The sequence below is a fragment of the Mastigoproctus giganteus genome, chromosome 9 (assembly GCF_048544385.1).
Source record: "Mastigoproctus giganteus isolate SK-2022 chromosome 9, ASM4854438v1, whole genome shotgun sequence".
Lineage (NCBI taxonomy): Eukaryota > Metazoa > Arthropoda > Arachnida > Uropygi > Thelyphonidae > Mastigoproctus > Mastigoproctus giganteus.
Window position 1 is genome coordinate 51,714,479 of NC_143583.1, and position 24,028 is coordinate 51,738,506.

The 24,028-nt window shown below is 37.3% G+C and overlaps 1 protein-coding gene across 5 annotated transcripts in view; it reads left to right on the forward strand.

The window, feature by feature from the left end:
• Positions 1-24,028, forward strand: part of LOC150080216 (histone-lysine N-methyltransferase 2C-like) — a 1,301,638-nt gene that overhangs the window by 801,668 nt on the left and 475,942 nt on the right. For all 5 annotated transcript variants that reach the window (XM_090381514.1, XM_090381519.1, XM_090381517.1 and 2 more), the window contains one exon: positions 3,972-4,577. In XM_090381514.1, the coding sequence (XP_090237640.1) occupies positions 3,972-4,577 (606 nt within the window). The remainder of the gene's footprint in view (positions 1-3,971; positions 4,578-24,028) is intronic.

The window sequence follows — 24,028 nt, forward strand, 5'->3', positions numbered from 1 at the left end:
AACCCAAAGGTCGAGGGTTCGGATCCCGCCTCGAGCTTGGATCAGAGTAAATGCAAAAACTTTGGGAGGTGCATTATGGCCACAGAATAATGTGCCAACAACTAACAAAAAAAAAAAAAAAATCTCTTATGATATTACCTTTCATTAATAAAATTTTTACAATGTTTTTTATTTCAAATCCTTTTCATTGATATCAAGCACAAATATTTTATAGATTTATTATAATTTGTTTATAGACTGTTTCTCTGGTACGCATTAAATTATAATCCATTATAATTATACCTCAATCAGCACGGCTTCGCATAACATGGGACAGTTTCGGTACCAATTATCAGTGCTATGCAGGGTTTTGCTGTTATTGCTGTACTTGGAATATCAGTTGTCAATGCGTACGTGGTATACAAGAGTGCTACACGAAAACAAATAAAAATAAGCTTTCGGGAAGAGGTAGTTATGGATTTGCTAAATATGGAATGGAAAGAGAAACATGAAAAGCCAAAATGTGGTAACACTCGTATACTAACGACAGAAATCGATGCAAACGACAAGAAAGTTTGAAGGATGTGCATTTTTTTGTTACGCAAAATTGAAAGAGTCGGAAGGAAGATCAGTTGCTAGCAGAAAGGGAAAAAGAGTTTCGACGTATTGCCCAGACTGTATTCATCAGCCTTTCATGTGTTTGGAGTGTTTTGGACAACACCATAAATCAAAATAAATATAATTAAAATTTTATAATGTTGTAATAATAAAATTTGTCATAATAAAGAATTTTTAAATAATGACCAGTTACTCACTTATTTTTTCTTATAGTGGCATGCAAATTTCACCACAGGTAACAACGGAGGCCATGCTTTTCAAAAAAATGTATATTTCCAACAATCGTCAGGGCTATACAGCCGAAGCAGCTCCCACTGAAACAGTGGGTGTCGGCAATATAGGTTGGATGCGGCGCCTGAAAAGCGTAATGGTGTCAGGCATATATGGCCAGCACAGCAGTCAATGTATTAATTACATTGCCATCTAATGGGATTCGTTTTCTACTGCTATCGTCAATCCAAATAACTGCTTGCTTTTTCCATTTTCTCAGTTATTAGTGATTGGGGACGAGTTGTCATATTTGCCAATATGAAAGATCATGCAGCCCTAATTTTGTGATAATTTTTCTTTTGGGTCCGGATTGTTGCTTCTTTTAAATTTAAACCTTTTTCAATGCATAATACCTTTTCTCCCCTTTTCAAGACAATCCAAAATTTGTATCTTTGATTCTAGAGAAAGAAGGTTTCTGTTGAGCGGTTCTTTTTTTTTTTTTTACTTTCCTTAGGGCTGAAATTTAATTCACAACAAAAAAAAAATTATTCCAATACAATTCTTAAGAACAAAGCTTAGTAATACATACCTGGAAAAAATTTATAAATGAACAAATAAAAACCAAAGAACATTACAAAACCCTTAAAAGTCACGAACTGCACGATTCGATGTCACAATTTTTTTATTATCTTAAACATAAGTTCAGTAGCACGGAAGATTTCCCAACAAATTAAAATACAGGGATTTCTCAATATTTTTTTTTTTTTTTTTTTTGCCTAATGACATAGCGAGTCAACAGCGGGATTCACAAAAACAAATGGAAATGTTGAAAAATTACATCCAACATAACAGCAGGGTTTCCCACACAAAAGCTCAAAAATATCATGTTGTGCAAGAATTGCCGAAATTTTTCAATTGTGTTAGAGCAAAACCATGTTGTAGAAGTACCATGTTATATGGGGGTTGCCTGTATTACTATAACTGCAAAATAAGTTCTATGTGTTTAATTTTATTAGTGTTTGTAACTGCTAGCTTGCTTCATATGGTATGTCATTATTATATAGAAAGAGAGAACCCTTTTTAATTTTTTCACCATCACTGTTTTTTTTTTTTTTTTTTTTTGTTAGTTGGCGCATCAGCTTCTGTGGCCATAATGGACCTCCTAAAGTTTTTGCATTTTCTATTGTGATCCAAGCCCAAGGCGGGATTTGAACCCGCGACCTTTGGGTTGGCGGGCAGGCACTTTACCCACCCGGCTAGCCTGGTCGGCTGTTTCTACTGTATCACATGGCAGAGCATGTGATACAGCTAAATAAAATAGAAAAATTATGGTAGAAAATATGAAGTAATGTTCAGTAACAAATTTTAAAGGAAGGCAAGACTGGTTCCTTGCCCTCCTAGAGTACTAAACTGGTTCCTTTAGTTTAGTGACCAAGAATTATTAGTGATAATGTTGTTCTAAAAAGAGTAAAACTCACTTCTGAAGTAGACAAAACAATTTAATGGTTTGTGTGCAATGTTCATTAAGTTAACTTTGAAACAATTTTGAATATAAAATATTAAGCTTAGTTCTGTGTTTGCATTACCTCATTGCAAAGTTTTCTTCATAAATGTTCAGTGATGGATATAAATGTTAAGTATGGCAATAATTTTATCAAGCCATTTCTGTAAGAGATTCTGTTTATCAATTAATCTGAAGGGAGCATTATTTGTCCTACATAAGATAATTTTTAAAAAAAGTAACTTCATTGTTAGGCAACCTAAACAAGATGAACTTTGTATGTACAACTAACTTTAAAGCAAATTTTAAAATAAAGGAACATCAGCAGTTAAATCAGCACATTTTAGACAGATTTGTTTTTGACAACCCTTGTTAAACTTCTGTTAAGGAAGGAATAGGAAAAAGCAACCTCATTGATTGTAATGTTTATCTTTGCACAACATTTCCTAACAGTGTTAGTAGTAAAACTACAGCTTGGTTTGTAGTGAGAAAGTATTAACTTTACAAATGTTGGCCACCATAATTTTATGTTATTAGAGATTTTAAAAACTTATTATATGTTGAAATGTGCTAAGACACGGGTCGGCAACCTGCAGCTGTTTGAGCATGTGACTGCGGCTGTTTAACTTTTAGCCCACATGAAGCAAAGTTTGAAATGGAGTTAGAGGACTTAAAAATCAAGAACATGTGGAGTGCAAGACTAAAATGCCTTAAAACTGAAATTATTTGGAGAGACAAAAGCTGCCCTTGCAATTCTAGATAAATGGATGCCAATAGATGAGGTGAAAAAGCAAGACCAAATTGTGTTCGATGCGTGGTGTAGCTTACTAGACACCACGTAAATTTATATATATAAATTTGAAAATATTTGCATTTGGACTTCTCAGTTTTTGATTCAACGAATTTCTGTGGGCAAATATTTTTGAACATGAACTATATTAAAAATAAATCAAGAAACTGAACAATGTTAATCTCTCAGCATGTTTAAAGATGAAAATTACGGCATACTTCCCTGATGTTGAGCAACTTGCTCAAGAAGTTCAACAGCAAAAGTCACATTAATTAGAAATATTATTAATAAATAATATTTCAAAATATATATTTTTTTAATAAAACACCTTCCCACTCTATTCCATTTCTTAACCCCCCCCCCCCCAGCTTGAGCTGAAGTGCAGCTCTTCGGATTTTCTCTCTTTTTTTTTATTTATTTTTTTCTTTTATTTGTTTTTTTAGGAATGGAAATATTAAATACTTGTATTAATTTGTAATTCAAGGGTGTAGTCATTTGAAAGACACTAATAAGACTTAACTGCTTCTTGTAAAGGATTGCTATTCTCTTCTGATATATTATGATTCATTTTATCTCAAATAAATTAGACTATTTTAGGTAAGAGTGTACTTTGAACATTGCATTTTTCTTGAATTTTATGTGACACCCAGTACATTCAAACATGGTGTTAATTATGAATTATTGAACATATGGAGTGAATATTACATTGGGAGGTGTATGTAGTTAAGCATACTTATATATTAATTGGTAACAAGATAATTAGTTATCTACTATTCACTTATATTAACTCCAGAAAAATAAATTCAAGTTAATTTAAGAAAAAATATATAACACACTGCATACATTTAATTTTGTTTTTTATTATAATTTTAGGTAGGCTATTTAGGCCTGTCTCCATCTGATGGTTCTTTAACTGATTCCCAGAAAGAATCAGAAGATAGCAGCATATCATCTATAGTTCAATGTGCACAAGAAAGTCTGTCAACTTGTGCTGTGGTCTGTCAATCATCAAGTAAACCTTTAGCAACTTCAGCCGTCTCAGCATCATTACCCACATCAAATCTATCTGTAATTGTATGTGGTAATTTATCCCGACCAACTACAGTTACTACAACTTCTGTTGCTACTATATCTTCTACTCTAACCACAAACACTATTACTACCTCTTCTGCTTCTGCAACAACAATTGTGACTACAATATTAAATCAAAACCTGAATTGCTCAAACTTTAGTGATTCCAAAACTTCACTTAAACCGTCTGTTAGTTCACCTTCTAGTGATACTCCTGATTGTGCAAGGATATTAACTTCAAATGAAAGTAAGTGTGGTGAATCACTTGTGCCTACTCCTTCAGAAGTCATCCATAAAAATCTGATATTAAAGGAAGAAATTAAAGATAGGGAGTATGCTATAATTCATCCTTCAAACGTGAAGTTAGAGACAACAGAGAGGTCTTCATGTCATGGAGGTGCAGCACAGGTAATATATTTTTGACTTATACTGCAGATAGGGTTTGTATTTGCTCTAGTTATTAGTACAGTTGAATAGTTATTATAGTTATGTATATGTATTTAGATAGTAATAGTCCAGTTTGACTTTCTTATTATAAATTTAATATGGAAGATTATTGAACTAAAGCCATTGATGTTTGGAAACATTCGTATCAAGTAAATTAACAAAACATTTGGTGGTAGAGCCTATTTTTTTATTTTTTTATAATCCTCATCGTGAGATGAATCATGATTTCATTTATGAATAAAATTTTAAATAAAATGTATTTTGACATAAAATAAGGATATAATCAAAAGAGTCCACGTTTTTTATTATAGCAGTGATATAACTCCAACAACAGAGCATTTTTCTACCAGAATTGACAGAGCAACTTCCTCACCATATATGATGATATTGCTATATAGGGAATAGACAATAAAACAAATTCTCTTTCTTTTGCTTATGATATAATATCTTGAGTAATGCATACAGGTCTGGAGGTGTCATTTTAGGAAGGATGTAGAGCTGCTGGAAGGGGTACAGAGAAGGTCAACAAGATTGGTGACGGGGAACAAAGGGGGGGGTGCCTTAGAAAGAAAGTCTTCAATTTTGTAAATTTCAGCATCTGGAGACTAGGTACCTATGAAGGGAACTGACTTGAGGTGTTTAAGGCTTTGAATAGCACGAACAAACTCAGTGCTGATTGATGGGATTCTTCCTCTTGCTCAGACTGCATGAGGGGCATAAATTCAACTTAGTAGAAGGATGGTTGCAGTATACATGTACATAAATTTTCCTTCAGCTAATGGGTGGTTAATTGCTGGAACAAGCTTTCATCCATTGTTGTGGAAGTGGATAGTTTGAATAAATTCAAGGAAGAACTAGACCAACTATTGGAGGGGATGGTTAGGTGAAATGGATTTGTTTTGGCTGATGATGAATAAGCTTGCTTTCTTCCATCATTTTCTACTACTAATACTGGCAGTTTGCTGTAACAAATAATTTTCAAATTCAATTAGCCTTGGCTGGCTACTGGAATGTAGATGGCATGACATATTTACAACATAGCACTTGAGACTTTGTATGAAAAGGTTAGACACTGCTGATATATAGTAGTGGACTATGCAAATATCAGCATTATTCAACTATAAATTGCTGTGTAACAGTATTATAAAATATAAAAGCCTTATGTTGATAGATGTATCATGGCTGCTGTTGATACCTATGTGTATCTAGGAAAAAAACAAAAATTCTTAGAAATTGGTAGTCCTATTAGGATGGTAGATGTTTAACTAAAAATGAGGCACTGCTTGCAAGATGTCAAAAACCTAAAAACATAGCCTATATAGGGATGAATTAAAAATGGACATTTGTGAGTTTTTAGGTTTATCATTCAGTATAATTTGTTTGCCACTGTTAGTATTGATAGTGGCAATTTAATGCAATAAAGTAAACTTATATTTCTCGTAATCTGCCTTGGCTTGCCTAACCTCCTTTGACGATTACAGACTAGTTATATCTACCATAGGCTTCTGTGTCGCTTGATAATTATTATTATTATTATTACCATATAGTGCAAGGAAGCCTGAAGCTTATGCTGCACCAGACAAAAAAAATTTCTGAATTACCCAGAGAGAGAGAGAGAGCAAGCAAGCAAGCAGTAGAAGCAAATCACCAAGAAAGAGAAGAATGATTATATCCAGCTCAGGACCCTGGGTGTGCCAAGCCCATACTCACTAGATGTAATCCCCTGGGGTTAAAATATGTATACATCCATGCACTTTTATTCTCTGCAATGAGTTTCATCAGTTAATCTGACATCCATTTAGGCCTATACCTTGAAATGTATTTCTTAGTTGGTATCAAAAGCCTAGTAGCTTCTCTGATTAATTCCTTGAACACTTCCCATTTAGAATTTGCTGATGGTAACATCATCAGTTGGTACCACTGTGTAGAATATAAAACTGTCTGACACCACTGTAGTCAACTTTACAAAAGCAAAAAACCATGCCTTGATGGTAGTTACATCTTTAAATAAATCCCAAATCAATATGCTGTGAACACTGACACCTAGTGGTTGCTTTTTCTGCAATTTGCTAATGCATGATAATCATATCAAGAGTATTACTCCATTTGCTGTCTCTCTAACACATTTATTGTATGACTGTAGAAAACAGTCATCCAGTAAATCCACAAAAGCTTTGCTAATCTGTGAGTAGTAGTAGTAGTTGTGGCATGTGATGCAAGAAAGCAAGTGTATGAGCTTATGCAGCATAAGCCAAAAAAAAAAAAAAATTTACAAAACAATTCCCTCTAAATATTTGTCCAGTTCCTTAAATTTATTTAACCTATCAACTTCCACAACGACAGATGGAAGTTTGTTCCAGCAATTAACCACCCGCTGGCTAATGGCAAATTTCCGCACATCTATTCTACATTTATCTTTCCTCAATTTGAATTTATGCCCCCCCCCCCAGGTTCGTAATCTGAACAAGTGGAAGAATCCCATCAGAATTCAGAATTCAGTGTGCTCAACCCAATCAAATCCTTATACACCTCAATCAGATCACATCGCAGGTGCCAAGACTCCAGCCACTGCAATTTGCAGAACTTAAGCCTCTCTTTGTAAGAGGATCCCTTTATTCACTTCACCAATCTTGTTGCCCTTCTCTGTACACACTCAAGTAAATCTACATCCTTCTTAAGATGAGGCTTCCAGACCTGTACGCAGTATTCAAGGCATGGCCTCACCATGCCTCACCATTGCCTTATACAAAGGAACGATCACCTCCTTTTCCCTGCTAGCAAACTTCCTATATATCATTGATAAAACCCCATGACCTGCCCTGGCAGCCTCTCTGCATTGCTCAGAAAACATCATATCTGTCTGCACAATTACTCGCAGGTCTTTTTCATTTTTTACCACCTTAAGTGTAGTACCACACAGTTGGTACATTTCTCTGGGGTTACTTCTACCCATATGCAGTACTTTGCATTTGTCAATGCTAAACTTCAGTTGCCACTTCTCAGCCCATCTGCCCAAATTTTCTAGATCCTGTTGCAGTAGCACACTGCCATTACTGTCATTAACAATCCTACCAACCTTTGTATCATCTGCAAACTTTGACATTAAGCCTGATATACCTTCATCAATATCATTGATAAATATACAAAACAACAGTGGAGCCAACACCGAACCCTGTGGGACTCCAATAATGGCATTAGTCCATAAAGAGCAGTGCCCATTGATTACCACCCTCTGTTTTCTACCACTCAACCATCCTTTTATCCATCGTAGCAACTTACCCTTAATACCATTCTGCTCCAATTTGTACAGTAGTCTTCTATGCGCAACAATGTTAAAAGCTTTCCTGAAATCCAAGTATATGATATCAAAATTATTTTTTGCATCCAGTTCCATTTAGGAATCAGATTTGTCAGACAAGACTTTCCCTTAACAAATGCTGTCTGAATTATTGCTGCAGTCTTGTCTAGATGATTCTGCAATGCATCCTTAACCAGTGACGTCATTATTTTACCCAGAACAGAAGTTAAACTAACTGGACTATAATTACTCGTGTCACCCTTCGATTCCCCCCCCCCTTTGTGAATTCGGGATACATTTGCACATCTCCAGTCCGTGGGTACCTCCCCTGAATCCAAGGATGCTCTCATAATTATGGCTAAGGGTTTGCTTACTTCCTTTGCCACCTCCTTTAATATAACTGGATAGATCCCATCGACCCCAGGTGCCTTTCTTAAGTTTAACTTCAACAATTTCTCCTCCACTTTGTTCTCAGTTATTACAAAATCATTAAGTACCCTGCTACAAACCATCGATATCAAGTGAACCAATCAGATTCATCCCCTTCCTTTAAGAGTTTATATAAGTAAAGAAATCCTTGCTGTTTTTCTTAGCATCCTTTGCCAAAGATTTCTCGTAATCTGCCTTCGCCTGCCTAACCTCCTTTGTGACTTGATTATAGACTAGCTTATATCTGCCATACGTTTCTGTGTCGCGTGATAATTTATATGCATCCCATGCATTTGTCTTCTCTGCTACGAGTCTCATTGGTTCATTTGACAACCATGAACAATATTTCTTAATAGGTATGAAACTTTTAGTAGCTTCCACGATTAATTCCTTGAATGCTTCCCACTTGGAATCTGCTGTTGGTAACATCATAAGTTGATCCCACTATACAGCATTTAAAAACTGTCTGAGACCATTGTAGTCACCTCGGAAGTAAAACCCATTTCCTTTTCCCCTGATGGTAATTATATCTTTAAGTAAATCCTACATTACACTGATCACTGCCACCTAGTATTTCCTTTATCTGCAAATTCGTAATACACGAATGATCATTGCTGATTACCAGATCAAGAGTATTACCCTCTCTGGTTGCCTCTCGAACACGCTGCTGCAGAAAACAATCTTCCAAGAAATCCACAAAAGTCTTACTAGTGTGTGAGTGACCAATCCACAAGTTCCAGTCAATATCTGGGAAGTTAAAATACCCCATTATAAGACATTCTGATTTGTTAGCCCACTATTTCTCTGTTCAATTGTTCATTGTACTCATTCGAGTCATTGTACTCATTTGGCCTAAAACATACTCCTACTTTTATTTTTGCTTTCTAAGTGCTTATGTCACACCAAACTGACTCAACCGTGCACTGTTCATCTATATCAACTGGGTGAACTTTTGATTTTATGTTTTTCTTAATTAACAGCAAAACACCTCCTCCCTTCCTATCCTTTTTGTACACATTGTACTCCCCAAATTCCATTACTGCATTCCTTATATCTGTGTGACATCACGTCTCTGCTATCCGAACAATATCTGCATTTGATGTTTTGACGAACACTTCAAATTCATAAAATTTATTTACTATACATCTAGCATTGGTATACATGCACCTATTCTTATTCTTAGTTACCCTAACACATCCCATATACCCACCTGGTTCACGTTGACTGCCATCAGTCCCTGAAACCACCAGCACCCCTCTCTCCAGGCTGCTGCTTTTTCTAATAGAAGCAGTGCAAGAATCACCTTCACCTCTAACTGCAGCTACTTTTAGTCTGTGAGCCCCTCCAAGCTAGCAGTTTTCCGACCCATCTAACACTGCCTCGACAGCATCAGCAAATATTCTTGCACCCTTTCTATTTAAGTGTATCCCATCTCTGTAGAAGCAATCTCTCCTGTTAACTAGTACAGACCAGGATGGAAAAAATTCTACCGCTTGAGCCTTGCACATTCCCTCCAGGGCCAAATTGGTTGACAAAACTCTCATCATGTTATCCCTCCTATCGTGTCTGTGCAGAATTGCAGACACTTCAAATTTAACCCTAACTCACGGCTTTTTTGCAACATTGACCTGTACTTGTTAAGCAAATCTGGAGATCTCCTACTCTTAATGTCATTGGTGCCAACAGATAGGAGGCGCCTCCGTAGCCAGGTGGGAAGGAGCAGCAGTGCATAACACACGCTTCTTGATTAGACCGGGGTTTGAGCCCGTCACCACCAAATACGGAGGATGCGGAAAGGTCAGGGAATGACTACCGCATATCCCGGAGCAATATGGCCTTAGTTGCTAATGCTCCTAAAAACCAAATAACAAACAAACAACCAACAGGTAGGCCCCCGGGTGCCAAGCGATTGTGACTAAGCGATTTCTCAGTACTTCCAGTGCGATTTCCAGAAAGCGATTTACAGTTCCTTTTTGTTCTTATCGTTAAAAAATCTATTCATTTTATAACAGCTCTCGTAACAAAAGTCCCTGTACAGAGCAAGGAAGGAAAGCCACCTTTCTTTTTTCTCATAGTATATTACTAATTCCTACTACTCTTCGCTTGGTCACACCAGGCACTGCTCCTACCTCCCAGTGGCGGGCCCGGAAATCTTGGCAGAAAAGTCTCAGCCAAGGGCTAAAAGGAGCAAAGATGGATCATACCAATACTGACTCTTGCGGGATCAGTGTCCTATCACATTCTAGAGAGCAGGAAGATTATAACCCTTCCTTTGCTAAGAGACAAAAGAAGGATACAGACCAGAATATCTGGCCTCATTTCCTCATAATACATTCTTTGACTGACCGGCCAGTCAGCAAGCTTTCTCCTTTTCTGATCCAGAAAAGTTTAGAGAATGTCGCTGGCTCACCAAAAATGGTTCGCAGACTAAAATCAGTTGACCTGCTTGTTGAAACAACACAATCTAAGCATTCTGACAAGCTACTTAAATTGAAAACACTTGGAGGAACTCCCATAGAAGTGTCACCTCGTGCCACCTTAAACTACTCAAAAGGAGTTGTAACAGAATGGGATCTTCTACATGTATCCGAGGAAGAAATTAAACAAGAGCTTTCAGAACAAAATGTTATTCAGGTAAAAAGAATACTAATCAAAAAGGATGGTTCACTACTTCCAACCAGAAACATTATACTAACTTTCAACTTGCCAAATCCACCAACATCTGTAAAAGCCGGATACTTGAACTGTCATGTCCGACCATATATACCGAACCCAATCAGATGTTATAAATGTCAAAAATTTGGGCATTCACAGACAGTATGTCAAGGGACTGTTGTATGTGCTTCATGTGGATCTAAAGACCATATCCATACTGAATGTTCTGCACAAACCTTGCAGTGTCCAAACTGCAGAGGCAACCATTCTGCTTACTCCAAAGACTGTGAAACATGGAAAAAAGAAAAAATGATTCAGAAGTATAAAACCGAGCACAAAGTTTCCTACCCTGAGGCAAAGAAACAAATATCACCAATTACAATAACACGCTCATATGCAGCAACTGTCCAACAGCATAAACAGATAACTGCTGTTACCACCACTACCACTTCAGTTCAAACCAACGTTACAGTCCCACCAAACATCTCTATTTCTGATTGGGCTCGCTCAATCCTAGCTCCATCAGCAAAATCATCTTCAACCTCAGCTTCTAATCAAGCCAGAAATATACCTGTTACAATTCCGCCAACAATGCCGTCTATGTCACGGCCAATCATGATTACTAAAAACATAGATATAGATGACAAACCCCCTGCCCATGATCATATGGATACATGTGAAAAAGAAGTCCCAGAAGAACCAATCTTAGAGATACATGCTGAGGAAGAGATGGAAGTTTGCCCAATCTTCCCCAGAAAAGAGAAAAGGCCTGAGCGATCCAAGCAGACCCCCACTCGTAAAAAGTCAGAGACAAATACAAATATAAAGCCAATATAATGCGCACAATAATACAGTGGAATTGTCGAGGTTTCCGCAGCAACCTTGATGACATTCGCAACCTAGTTAATAAATATCACCCGGTAGGCATCTGCCTTCAAGAAACTAGCCTAACACCACAAATAAACGCAGCAGTAAACCACTACGGTACCTATAGACAAGACCGACGATTTTCCGGAGGAGCTCATGGTTAAGTTGCAATCTTAATTGATTCCAAAATTCCGTGTAAACGCCTCCAACTACAAACTCTTTTGGAAGCAAGTGCAGTTCGAGTCTCAATACATTTTACTTTCTCACTGGTCTCATTCTACCTTCCCCCAAATCAGGAATTTTCATTTTCAGATTTGGAAGCATTAGTAACCCAGCTTCCACCTCCGGTCTGTATCATGGGAGATTTAAATAGTCACCATCCCATGTGGGGATCCCATCATCAAGACAAACGTGGTAAATTGATTGAGAAATTACTGGAAGAGCAAAATCTTTCTCTCCTTAATACTGGTACTGAGACATACATCCATTTGCCCACTGGAACAGCCTCTGCAATTGACGTATCCATATGTTCACCTGTCCTATACCCATTGATTGAATGATCAATACTGAAGAATCCACTAAATAGCGACCATTTTCCTGTGGTCTGCAAAATACTAACAAATGATGTTGCACATCACGATAGCCAAAAAAGATGGAGATTCCATAAAGCTGACTGGACTAAATATAAAACAATTGCAGCAATAGATGAACAAATAATCACCACTCAGCCCATAGACAATGCTACAGCTCATGTCACAAACCAAATTTTAATAGCAGCTGAAGCTACAGTTCCTCGGTCATATGGAAAATGCCATAAACATGACACAGCATGGTGGACTGAAGAATGCAGAATGGCCAAAAGAGAGAACAAAGCTTGGAATCTCTTCCAAAAATATCCCATTTTCATCAATCTCATAATTTTAAAAAAGCCAGAGCCAAAGCTAGATATCTCCAGCGTAAAAGTAGAAAGGAATCACGGATACGTTTCGCCTCCACAATTAACAAAAATACAGCTACCTGTGTCATATGGAACAAAATCAGAAAACTAAATGGGAAATTTCTTTCAGTTCCAACTCCACTAATAATCTGGAATGGACAGGAGATAACCAACCCCAAGGAAATCGCAAACTTACTGGCAGCTACTTTTGCAAATATATCAGAAGTATCGGCATATACTCCATCTTTTCAGAAAACTAAAACTGTAGCTGAAAAATACAGACTAAATTTTAAAACTAACCAACAACTCCCATATAACCAACCTTTCAACGTAGAAGAATTACAAAAAGCTCTGGCTAAGTCTAGGAAAAGTGCAGCAGGACTTGATGGAGTTCACTATGAAATGATCCAACAACTTAATCAAAATTCTCTAAATTCATTGCTTATGCTATACAATAGAATTTATATGGAAAGCTACTATCCAAATTCCTGGCTTCACTCCCTTATAATTGCCTTACCAAAACCTGGCAAAGATCATACGATCCCTACAAATTATTGACCAATAGCGCTAACAAGTTGCCTTGGGAAAATCCTCGAGAAAATGGTGAACAACAGATTAACCTGGTTTCTGGAAACATATAACGTACTTAACATAACTCAATACGGATTTCATAAAAACAGATCATCTCTGGACTCCATGATAAAAGCAGAAGCAAATAGCCGCAATGCTTTTCAAAGAATGAGCATCTAATAATGATCAGTCTTGATATAGAAAAGGCCTTTGATACTACCTGGCGATATGGCATTCTTAAAGATCTCCACAATATCGGTTTGCGAGGAAACTTACCACTCTTGGTAAAAAATTTTCTCAAAGTTAGAACCTTCCAGGTAAAATACCAAAACAATCTGTCAAAAATAAACACACAGGAAGAAGGAGTACCCCAAGGCTCAGTGCTGAATGCAACCTTATTTGTCATCAAAATAAACTCTATTATAAAAAACCTGCCAAAAACAGTTGAAACATTCCTTTATGCAGATGATGTTACTATCTCGTGCCATTCACAAAACATGAACATGATAGAAAGACAATTACAAAGCACAGTGAACAAAATAGAATTGTGGACTAAAAACAATGGCTACAGATGATCAGAACAAAAAACAATAGCCATACACTTCTGTAGAAAACGATAAATGCATCTAGATCCAGAAATAAAACTAGAAAACCAGCTGATACCTCTAGCAAATAGTATACGTTTCCTTGGCCTGATTCTTGACAAAAAACTTAACTTTTTGGAACACATCAAATACCTCTGAACAACCTGTCAAAAAAAACTAAATATTCTCAGAGTTCTTCCTGCAATGAAGTGGGGAGCCGATCGGTTCACACTTCTTCACCTCTACCATGCTATAATCAGATCAAGACTAGACTATGGAGCCCCTGTGTATAGTTCGCGTAGACCAAGTGTCATCAAATGGCTCGATTCCATACATCATAGTGCCTTACGAATCTCTTTAGGTGCATACAGAACATCACCAGTACAAAGCTTATATGCAGAGACTCATGAGACCTCATTATATCTCCGGAGGCAAATGCTGCTATTAAACTATGCAATTAAAATCCGAAGTCTTCCTCACCATCCTACTTGGCAGTATCTTTTCAATCCACAGTGGGAAATCCTCTACAGCAATAAACCCACAGTAAATAAACCAGCCGGAATACGACTAAAAGAAACAATCTCAAAATGGGGCCTAAGCTTTGAAAATGTACACGAGGATAATAGCATAAATATTCCACCATGGCACACTTTCACGCCAAACTGTGACACTTATTTTCAACAATGGGGAAAAAGCACTCTGGCAAATGTCAACATAAAACAGATGCATGCAGCCCATGCATCACAGTTCTCGGAATACCTTCATATATATACAGACGGCTCTAAAACAGCCAAAGTTGGTGCTGCAGTGGTATTTCCACATACTGTTCTCTCACAACTTCCAAACCAATGCAGTAGCTATTCTGCTGAATTATTCGCCCTGCAAATGGCCTTAAAATACATAGCTTCTTCCCCTCTTCTGAAACATCTCATCTACACAGATTCATTGAGTGCAATACATGCTCTCCAACAAAGACAGACTCCATCACATCCCATTCTCTATCAGATACAAGCTCACCTTGTGAAACTTAAAAGCAAAATGAGGCAAGTAAAATTCTGTTGGAATAAAACAGTTTCTCCACAATCAGTGGTCACAAATGTGGCAAAATGAATTAAACAATAAACTATTTCAAATAAAACATGAGCTACAGCCATGGAAATAGTCTTCGCAAGAATTGGCATGAAGAAGTCATTATATCCAGACTACGCATTGGACATACACATCTTATGCACAATTATTTACTTACCAAAGCAAATCTTCCAGAATGCCTTCACTGTTCTTGTCAACTCACTGTAAAACATTTCCTTATAGAACGTCCACAATACCACATGGCGCGACAATCAGCCTTCCATCTCCCTATAAATTTCCAAGATTCTCTGACCTTATCACAAATCCTAGGCGATAACTCCAACGTTGAAAATATATTTACTTATTTAAAATTAATAGGATATTTTGACCAGATAAAAATCATATTTAAGAAATATAAACGTCCTTGTCACTAAACATTAATAGATAGGCGCAATATGGCCAAAGTTGCTTTTGCGCCAAAAAAACCCAACAACCAACCAACAACCCAGCTAACAGGTACAACAATATCACCCTTTGTGCCCTTAAAAGATGATATATGCTTCACAACATCATCAACTATTGCCCCTGGCAGACATACCTTGGTCCTATTCCATCTATCCTTTTTACCCAATATATTCCCTGTCTCCCTGACAAGCTTCTATCCTTTTTACACAATGTGCGACCAGCACATTCTGCCTTGGAGATTGCCACTGTGTTGCTTGATGCCCAGGAGTGAGCTCTGGCATTGAGTTTGGCAGCTGAGAGCTTGATTGGCCCCTCATATTAATTTCTTCGAGGGCATCTACCCTACACCTCAGGCTCTCATAGACACCCATTAGAATGCTGAGTTGATGCCTAATTTCTAGACACTCTCTGCACCTGGCACACACAAAAACATCCTCCTTGGCTAGACCATGTTCTGTTCCAGAGAGTTCAGCAAACATTTCACAAGTTGCACATTTTTTTAGGCTGTGATGAGTTAGAGAATACCCCCCCCACCCCTGAGTCACAGAATTAATAAGATCAATAAATTTAATTAACTAATTGTCAATACTACACTAACACTATCTGATAGAATCCTAAATACAGTGATGCGTATTACACTATATATTTTTACGTTAGAGCTGCCTAGTTACCACAATTATATATTGGCGCCTCTGTAGCCAGGTGGGCAGGAGCAGCAGTGCATAACACACGCTTCTTGATTAAACCGGGGTTCGAGCCCGTGAACACCAAATACGGAGGATGCGGAAAGGTCAGGGAATGACCACCGCATATCCCCGGAGCAATATGACCTTAGTTGCTAATGCTCCTAAAAACCAAATAACAACAACAACCACAATTATAAATTTGAATTCCCTACCACTCTCTATACAAAAACAATGGCTGCAAGATTCAAATGAAACAATGGTTTTACGTATATTAAGTAGTAATCTACAAAAACTCTTATCTAAATTAAAAATAAAAATAACCAGCATAACTAGAACTATAAGGCTACTTACAAAGTACAATATAAAATAATAATTAGGTAACCAACACACAAGTTCTATTCAATATCTGGAAAGTTCAAACCCCCTCATTATAAGACATTCTGATTTACTGGCCCACTCTGTTTGTCTATACAGTTGTTTGTTATATGTGTCATAGTCGTTCGGCCTGTAACACACTTGTACTCTCATTATTTCTTTCCTAATGTTTATATCACACCAAACCGACTCAACGTTGCTCTGACCACCCATGTCAACTGTATTCACTGCCTTAGATTTTATATGCTTCTTAAGTAAGATTTTATGTGCTTCTTAACACCCCCTTCTGTCCTCTCTGTCATTTCTGTATACATTGAAATCCCCATTTTCAAATTCTGCATCTCTTATAAATTAGTGACACATCTGTGATATCCCTGCTATGTGTGCATTTGATGACTTGACCAGACTTGGTAATTTTAAATTTATTAAATAAATTTGAAATCATCAAGTCTGGTCATGAACACTAGCATTAGTGTTCATGCAGATATACATGCATCTGTTTTTACTCTTAGTTACCTTAACATACCCATGTACAGTAAACCCCCACTATTCGCGGGGGTTACGTTCCTGAGAAATGTCGCGAGTACCGAAAACACAAATACTGAGTTATGTCTTCCATAGTAATAAAGGGGTTCCATTCCAAAGTATAAAATATATAAGAAAAACTAGTCTAAAATTTTGTCTATATATGTATTATATGTACCTTCATAATATGACTATGTACATAGACAGTACATAGTGAAATGCAAGCATATGGCATCGAAATGAAAATAAGAAACAATTTAATATTAAATGTAATATTTATTAAAATTTTAAACAAATCTTTCAAACCAGCGCCTTTGCTAGCAAAAAAAAACTTATCCCTCCAGAGCTATCACCAGTTTCGCTAGTGTTGATAAAGGAGTTTGGCCTTTTCACGAATGATGAGTGAACTTAACGGAATTTTATTTTAAGTTCGGTCTTCTATCCACACAATTAAAGCTTTTTCCAATTTTTCTAATTTAACATCATGAGTTACAGAGCAAATTTTTGAAGCAATTAGCCCGTTTTCCCGGACACTACGGCGGATTTTTTATTCCGATTTCTTGATTGATCGTACCGTTGACTCATTGATTTTATAATGTTTTGCTACCGAGGAGACACTTTCACCATTAGAAATTTTATCTAATAACTCAATTTTATCTGCTAATGTCATCACCTTCTTTGATATTTTCACATTTCCCTTGTTATTGGTAGCCATATTTTTGTACGGGTTAGAAAGAACTTCTCCACAATAAAGTCACTTTCTTCCGTTAACACATTCGAAAAAGTCTGTTTTACGCTGCAAAAACGGTAGATTTATCACTTTTGTAAGCATATCAATTTATAAATTGATAAATTTATTCAATTTATAAGTGTATAAACCTCCCATGGCAGTGCATAATACATGCTGAACAAGGATTAGCGAGAAACATCCACGCTCACGATTTTGTCACCCCCCCCCCCCCCCCACTGAGCGCTGTTTTGACTGGGAAAGATAATTTTGGCCATGCCCATGTTTTTTTATGGCAGAAAATGTTCACGGCGCTTTAAAATTCACAGTTTTTTAGGTTTCATTTTATATTAAATCGGCGATCGCAAATACACGAAACCGCGAATACAGATACCGCAAATAGCGGGGGCTTACTGTATTTCCTTGATCCTCGATCACTCAGCAAGCCTCCAAATCCCTGTTACTTTGCTTTCCAGGCTTCTGCAATTCCAGCGGAAGCAGTGCAAGAATCAGTTTCCCTTTTGCCTGTGGCTATTGTTAATCTGTTCTTCTGTGTAACCCCCTCCCCAGAGCTAGTAGTTTTCCATTCCATCTAACACTGCCTCAATAGTATCGGCATGTATTCTTGTGCCCTTTCTCTTTAAGTGTATCCCATCCTTGTATAAGCAGTCTCGCTCTTGTGGAAAACTGCCTCACCATCAGCAGCAAAGTGTTTTCCATGAAGCAGGACTTCACAGCAGAAATGAGGAAAAATCTGAGGGTGGTGCAATGTTGGAGGAATAAGCAGGATGCAGCAGTATTTCAGTTTTTCTTGGCACATCAACAACATTTCGTGTATACACTGTGCCTTTTCCTTCATCTGGTAAGGGTCAGAAGTTTGGGAACCCATCTAGCAGACTAGTTTGGAGCTTTGCAGCTAGTTCTTTGATGGTAATACAGATGGTAATACTGCTGGCCATCCTGGAATTTTTAGTCATGCATTGATGTTATTCCACATTTCAGTTGTCCATACCAATGTTCAACAACACTGTAACCTGGGCAGCCTTCTCCATAAGTAGTGACCGTTTCTTCGTGGATTGGTTGGGTGTTTTCCCTTGCTGAAGATGCAGATCTTCAGCAAGGGAAAACACCCAATCACTGTTCTGCATTCCACTTTATCCATTGTGATGACACCTATTTCATTAAGTGCTGCAAAGAAAAGAAAAAAAAAAATGAATTGTCTGATCGAAACCAAAATTTGTGTGGTTGGTATACAGATTTCGTGGTATCAAACAACTACTTTTGAGTTTACACTACATAAAGTTTATGCTGTACCCTTATACTCGTAAAGTTATAAGTTAATTATAATGTCTAATAAAATTATTAGCTATTTTCTAATGTGTGTGACCTTTGGAAAACAGGAAAGAAAATCCAAAAATATAAAGTGGAGCATAAGGTCACATAAAAGCAAGGAAGCAAATACTGCTAACCTGCCTAGCCGATCATATGCATCGGTCACCAGAAACAGCCGCTCAGCTGCAACTCAAACAGATGTCTTCATAGAACCGAATATTTCCTTTGCCACCCAGGCCAAAACTGTGCTAACCTTCAAAAAGAAACACGCCAACAGTATCCCAACTGATGCTATCTCTACCTTGCAAGAAACAACAAAATCGGTTATTGTTGAAAATCAGAAGAAAATAAAACCATGCAGTAGCAACATGGAAATTGAGACTCAGTTAGAGAATGACAACACAGTACTAGAGTTACATGCTAATGATACCATGGACATGGGATGCCCAAACTTTCCCAGAAAAGAAAAATTAATTAGTTTCTGTCGAAACTAAGCAGACAGAAATCTTCTCAGATAAAACAGTCAGAACAGGTTTCATTTTATAAATTCCTACAATGGATCAATTCCTACAATGGAACTGTAGAGGTTTATGCAGTAATATAGATGACCTGAGTGATTTACTTCTTCAAACTAAACCAGTAGGTGTATGCTTACAAGATATCATGCCCCAGACTAGAGCAGCAAAGCAACGGGCACAAAGTGGCAGTAGTGCTGTTACTCAGGGGAGAACTGAGGGGGGCCAATTCTCCAACGCATTCTCCAACGCAACGCCTAAAAAAATGTGCAACTCGTGAAATGTTTGCCGAACTCTCTGGAACAGAACATTATCTAGCCGAAGAGGATGTCTTTGTGTGTGATAGGTGCTGTTTGTTTGTTTTTTTGTTATTTGGTTTTTAGGAGCATTAGCAACTAAGGCCATATTGCTCGGAGAGACCTTTCCGCATCCTCCGTATTTGGTGGTGACGGGCTCGAACCCCGGTCTAATCAAGAAGCATGTGCTACGCACTGCTGCTCCTTCCCACCTGGCTACGGAGGCACCTGTACTAGGTGTAAAGAGTGTCTAGAAATTAGGCATCAACTCAGCGTTCTACTGGGCGTTTATGAGAGCTTGAGGTGTAGGGTAGATGTCCTCGAAGAAATTAATATGAGGGGCCCGTCAAGCTCTCAGCTGCCCAACTCAACGCCAGAGCTCACTCCTGGACATCAGGCAACACAGGGGTGAATCTCCAAGGTAATGCGCTGGTCCCAAAGGAACTAGTTATTGTTGGTGACTCTATTGTCAGGGAGATGGGGAATATATTGTGTAAAAAGGATAGATGGAACAGGACCAGGGTATGCCTGCCAGGGCCAAAAGTTGATGACGCTGTAAAGCATATGTCATCTTTTAAGGGCACAAATCATATTGTTGTACACGTTGGCACCAATGACATTAAGAGTAGGAGATCTGTAGATTTACATAACAAGAACAGGTCAGTGTTGCAAAAAAGTTGTGAATTAGGATTAAATTTGAAAGTGTCTTGCAATTCGGCCCTGGAGGAAATGTGCAAGGCCCAGGGGGTTAAATTTTTTTCAGCCTGGTCTGTGCTTGTTAACAGGAGAGACTGCTTCTACAGGGATGGGATACACTTAAATAGAAAGGGTGCAAGAATATTTGCTGATGCTGTCGAGGCAGTGTTAGGTGGGTCAGAAAACTGCTACTTGGGGGGGGAATTCACAGACTAAAAGGATAAAAGTAGCTGTAGGCACAGGTGAAGGTGATTCTTGCACTACTTCTATTAGAATAATCAGCGGCATGGAGCGAGGGGTGTTGGGGGTTTCGTGGACGGATGGCAGTCATCGTGAAACAGGTGGGTATATGGGATGTGTTAGGGTAACTAATAATCAGAATAGGTACATGTATACTTGCATGTATGCCAATGCTAGAAGTATAGTAAATAGATTTGATGAATTTGAGGTGTTGCTCAAGACATCAAAAGCGGATATTGTTGTGGTAGCAGAGACGTGATGTCACACAGATATTAGGAATGCAGAACTAGAATTTGGGGAGTACAATGTGTACAGAAATGATAGACAGGATAAGAAGGGAGGAGGTGTTATGCTGTTAATTAAGAAAAACATAAAATCAGAAGAAGTTCATCCAGTTGATATAGATGAACAGTGCACTGTTGAGTCAGTTTGGTGTGACATAAGCACTGCGAAAGCAAAAATAAGAGTAGGAATGTGTTATAGGCCTAATGACTTGAATGAGTACAATGAACAGTTGTACAGAGAAATAGAGTGGGCTAGTTAATCAGAATGTCTTATAATGGGGTATTTTAACTTCCCAGATATTGACTGGAACTTGTGGGTTGGTAATTCACACACTAGTAAGACTTTTAGGGATTTATTGGATGATTGTTTTCTGCAGCAGCCTGTTCGAGAGGCAACCAGAGAGGGTAATAATCTTGATCTGGTCATCAGCAGTGATCATTCGTGTATTAAGAATTTGCAGATAAAGGAACCACTAGGTGGCAGTGATCAATGTGTACTGATGTGCGATTTACTTAAAGATATAATTACCATCAGGGATAAAGGAAAGGGTTTTTGCTTCCGTAAAGGTGAGTACAGTGGTCTCAGACAATTTTTAAATTCTGTACAGTGGGATCAACTGACGATGTTACCAACAGTAAATTCTAAGTGGGAAGCATTCAAGGAATTAATCGTGGATGCTAATAAAAGTTTTTTCATACCTATTAAGAAATATTGTTCAAGGTTTAGGCCTAAATGGTTATCAAATGAACTAATGAGACTCGTGACAGAGAAGAAAAATGCATGGGATGCATATAAATTATCAAGCGACTCAGAAGCCTATGGCAGATATAAGCTAGTCTGTAATCAGGTCACAAAGTAGGTTAGGCAGGTAAAGGCAGATTACGAGAAATCTTTGGCAAAAGATGCAAAGAAAAACAGCAAGGATTTCTTTACTTATATAAAATCTAAAAGGAAGGGGATGAATCTGATTGGTCTACTTGATATCGATGGTTCGACTGTTGATGATCCTGCTCAGATAGCAAACAAACTGAATGAGTATTTTGCATCTACATTCATACATGAGGAGTTATTAAAGTTTGAAAATGGCAGAAGGTTGTGAAATTTTAGCAGGGTGCTTAATGATTTTGTAATAACTGAGAGCAAAGTGGAGGAGAAATTGTTGAAGTTAAACATAAGAAAGGCACCTGGATTGGATGGGATCTATCCAGTTATATTAAGGAGGCGGCAAACCCTTAGCCATGATTATGAGAGCACGAAGACTCAGGGGAGGTCTCAGCGGACTGGAGATGTGCAAATGTATCCCCAATTCACAAAGGGGGATCGGAGGGTGACACGAGCAGTGTTGCCATTTTAGCGGTTTTCCCGCTAGATTTAGCGGAATTGCTTCAGGTTTAGCGGATAAAAATATGAAATAGCGGATAGCGGATTTTTTAGCGGGAAGAGTATAAATGTTTAGCATTTTATGTATTTTGGCAATGTAACATTTATATTAAGAAATATTAAATTAATTGTTCAATTAATTATTTAATTAACAATAAAAATAATTCATAATTGAAATAGTAGGGATATCATATTTCATAGTTTTTTTTTTTATAAAGCGAAGAATCGGTTTTATATTATTCTGGATTTCCCTGAGGAGAACCCCAACAATTTTACGTAGTTACGCTCGCGGTCAAACGACCTGATCATTGGGTCATGGCTTTAAATTGTTGAATCAAATCTAAAAATGTGGAAAAAATTCTAATGACGCCTTTTTTTGAAACAGCGAAGGAATGGCATTGGATAATTTTTCTTCGTCGTATTTGTTTGGCTTCCAAGAAATGCGATCCGAATTACCGACATCTCTTTCAACGTTTCTAATAACCACAGAGCAATAAGTAATAAGAGTAATAAGTAATAATTATTTCTAATAACCACAGTGTGGTTATTAGAAATAATATCTTAGTATAGTTAGTCCTCGTATAACACGATAGTTGTATTCCTAGAAACCCTCGTGCAATGCAAAATCGTGCGTTTAGTAAATCCACCAGCCGACAAAATCAATTCAAATATTTATACAGTGCCATAAACGATGGTGCAGATCCGAAAAAGATAGTGCATTCGTGTCAAACAAGGTGGTTATCCATTGAAGTTGCTATAACAAGAATTTTAGAACAGTATATTGAATTAAAAGCCCATTTTGAAATAACTCGTTTGACTGACAAATGTTATACTGCAGAACTTCTTTATTCAATGTTCAAAGATGAAAGTAATTTAGCGTATCTTTTATTTTAAAACCTATCTTATCTGAAGTACAAAGAGTAAACAAATCTTTTGAATCAAATACTGCCGATCCTACATTATTACTACATGATTTAAACATGCTATTGTCGATGATTGCCAATAAAATGTTTTTACCAAATACACATATTGAAAGGATAGAAGAGGACATTAATAATTATTTAGACCCTAAGCCATATTTAGGTTACCAATTTGAAAGAAAAATAAATGAATTAATAATGAATAAACTTATCACAACAACAACAGATGAAATGGCAATAACAGAGAGAGATGCCGTAATTTCTTGATTGATTTGTATCCACAATTAAAACAACGCCTTCCGGGCAACATAAAAGAATTAAAAAAAATGTCTCAGTTAACAATATATTAAAGCAACAAAACGAACCACTGATAAATTTATTACAAAATTTAAAATTGTCTGAAGTAGAAATTGAAAAAATTGAGCAACAGTATATAAACATTACTCTCGTTAAATGGGAAAACATCTACAATACAATGAAGTTTTGGTCAGAAGTTTCGAAATATCGAGATGCAAGCGGTAAAAATCCATTTAAAGAAATTAGCGAATTTGCATTGGGTATT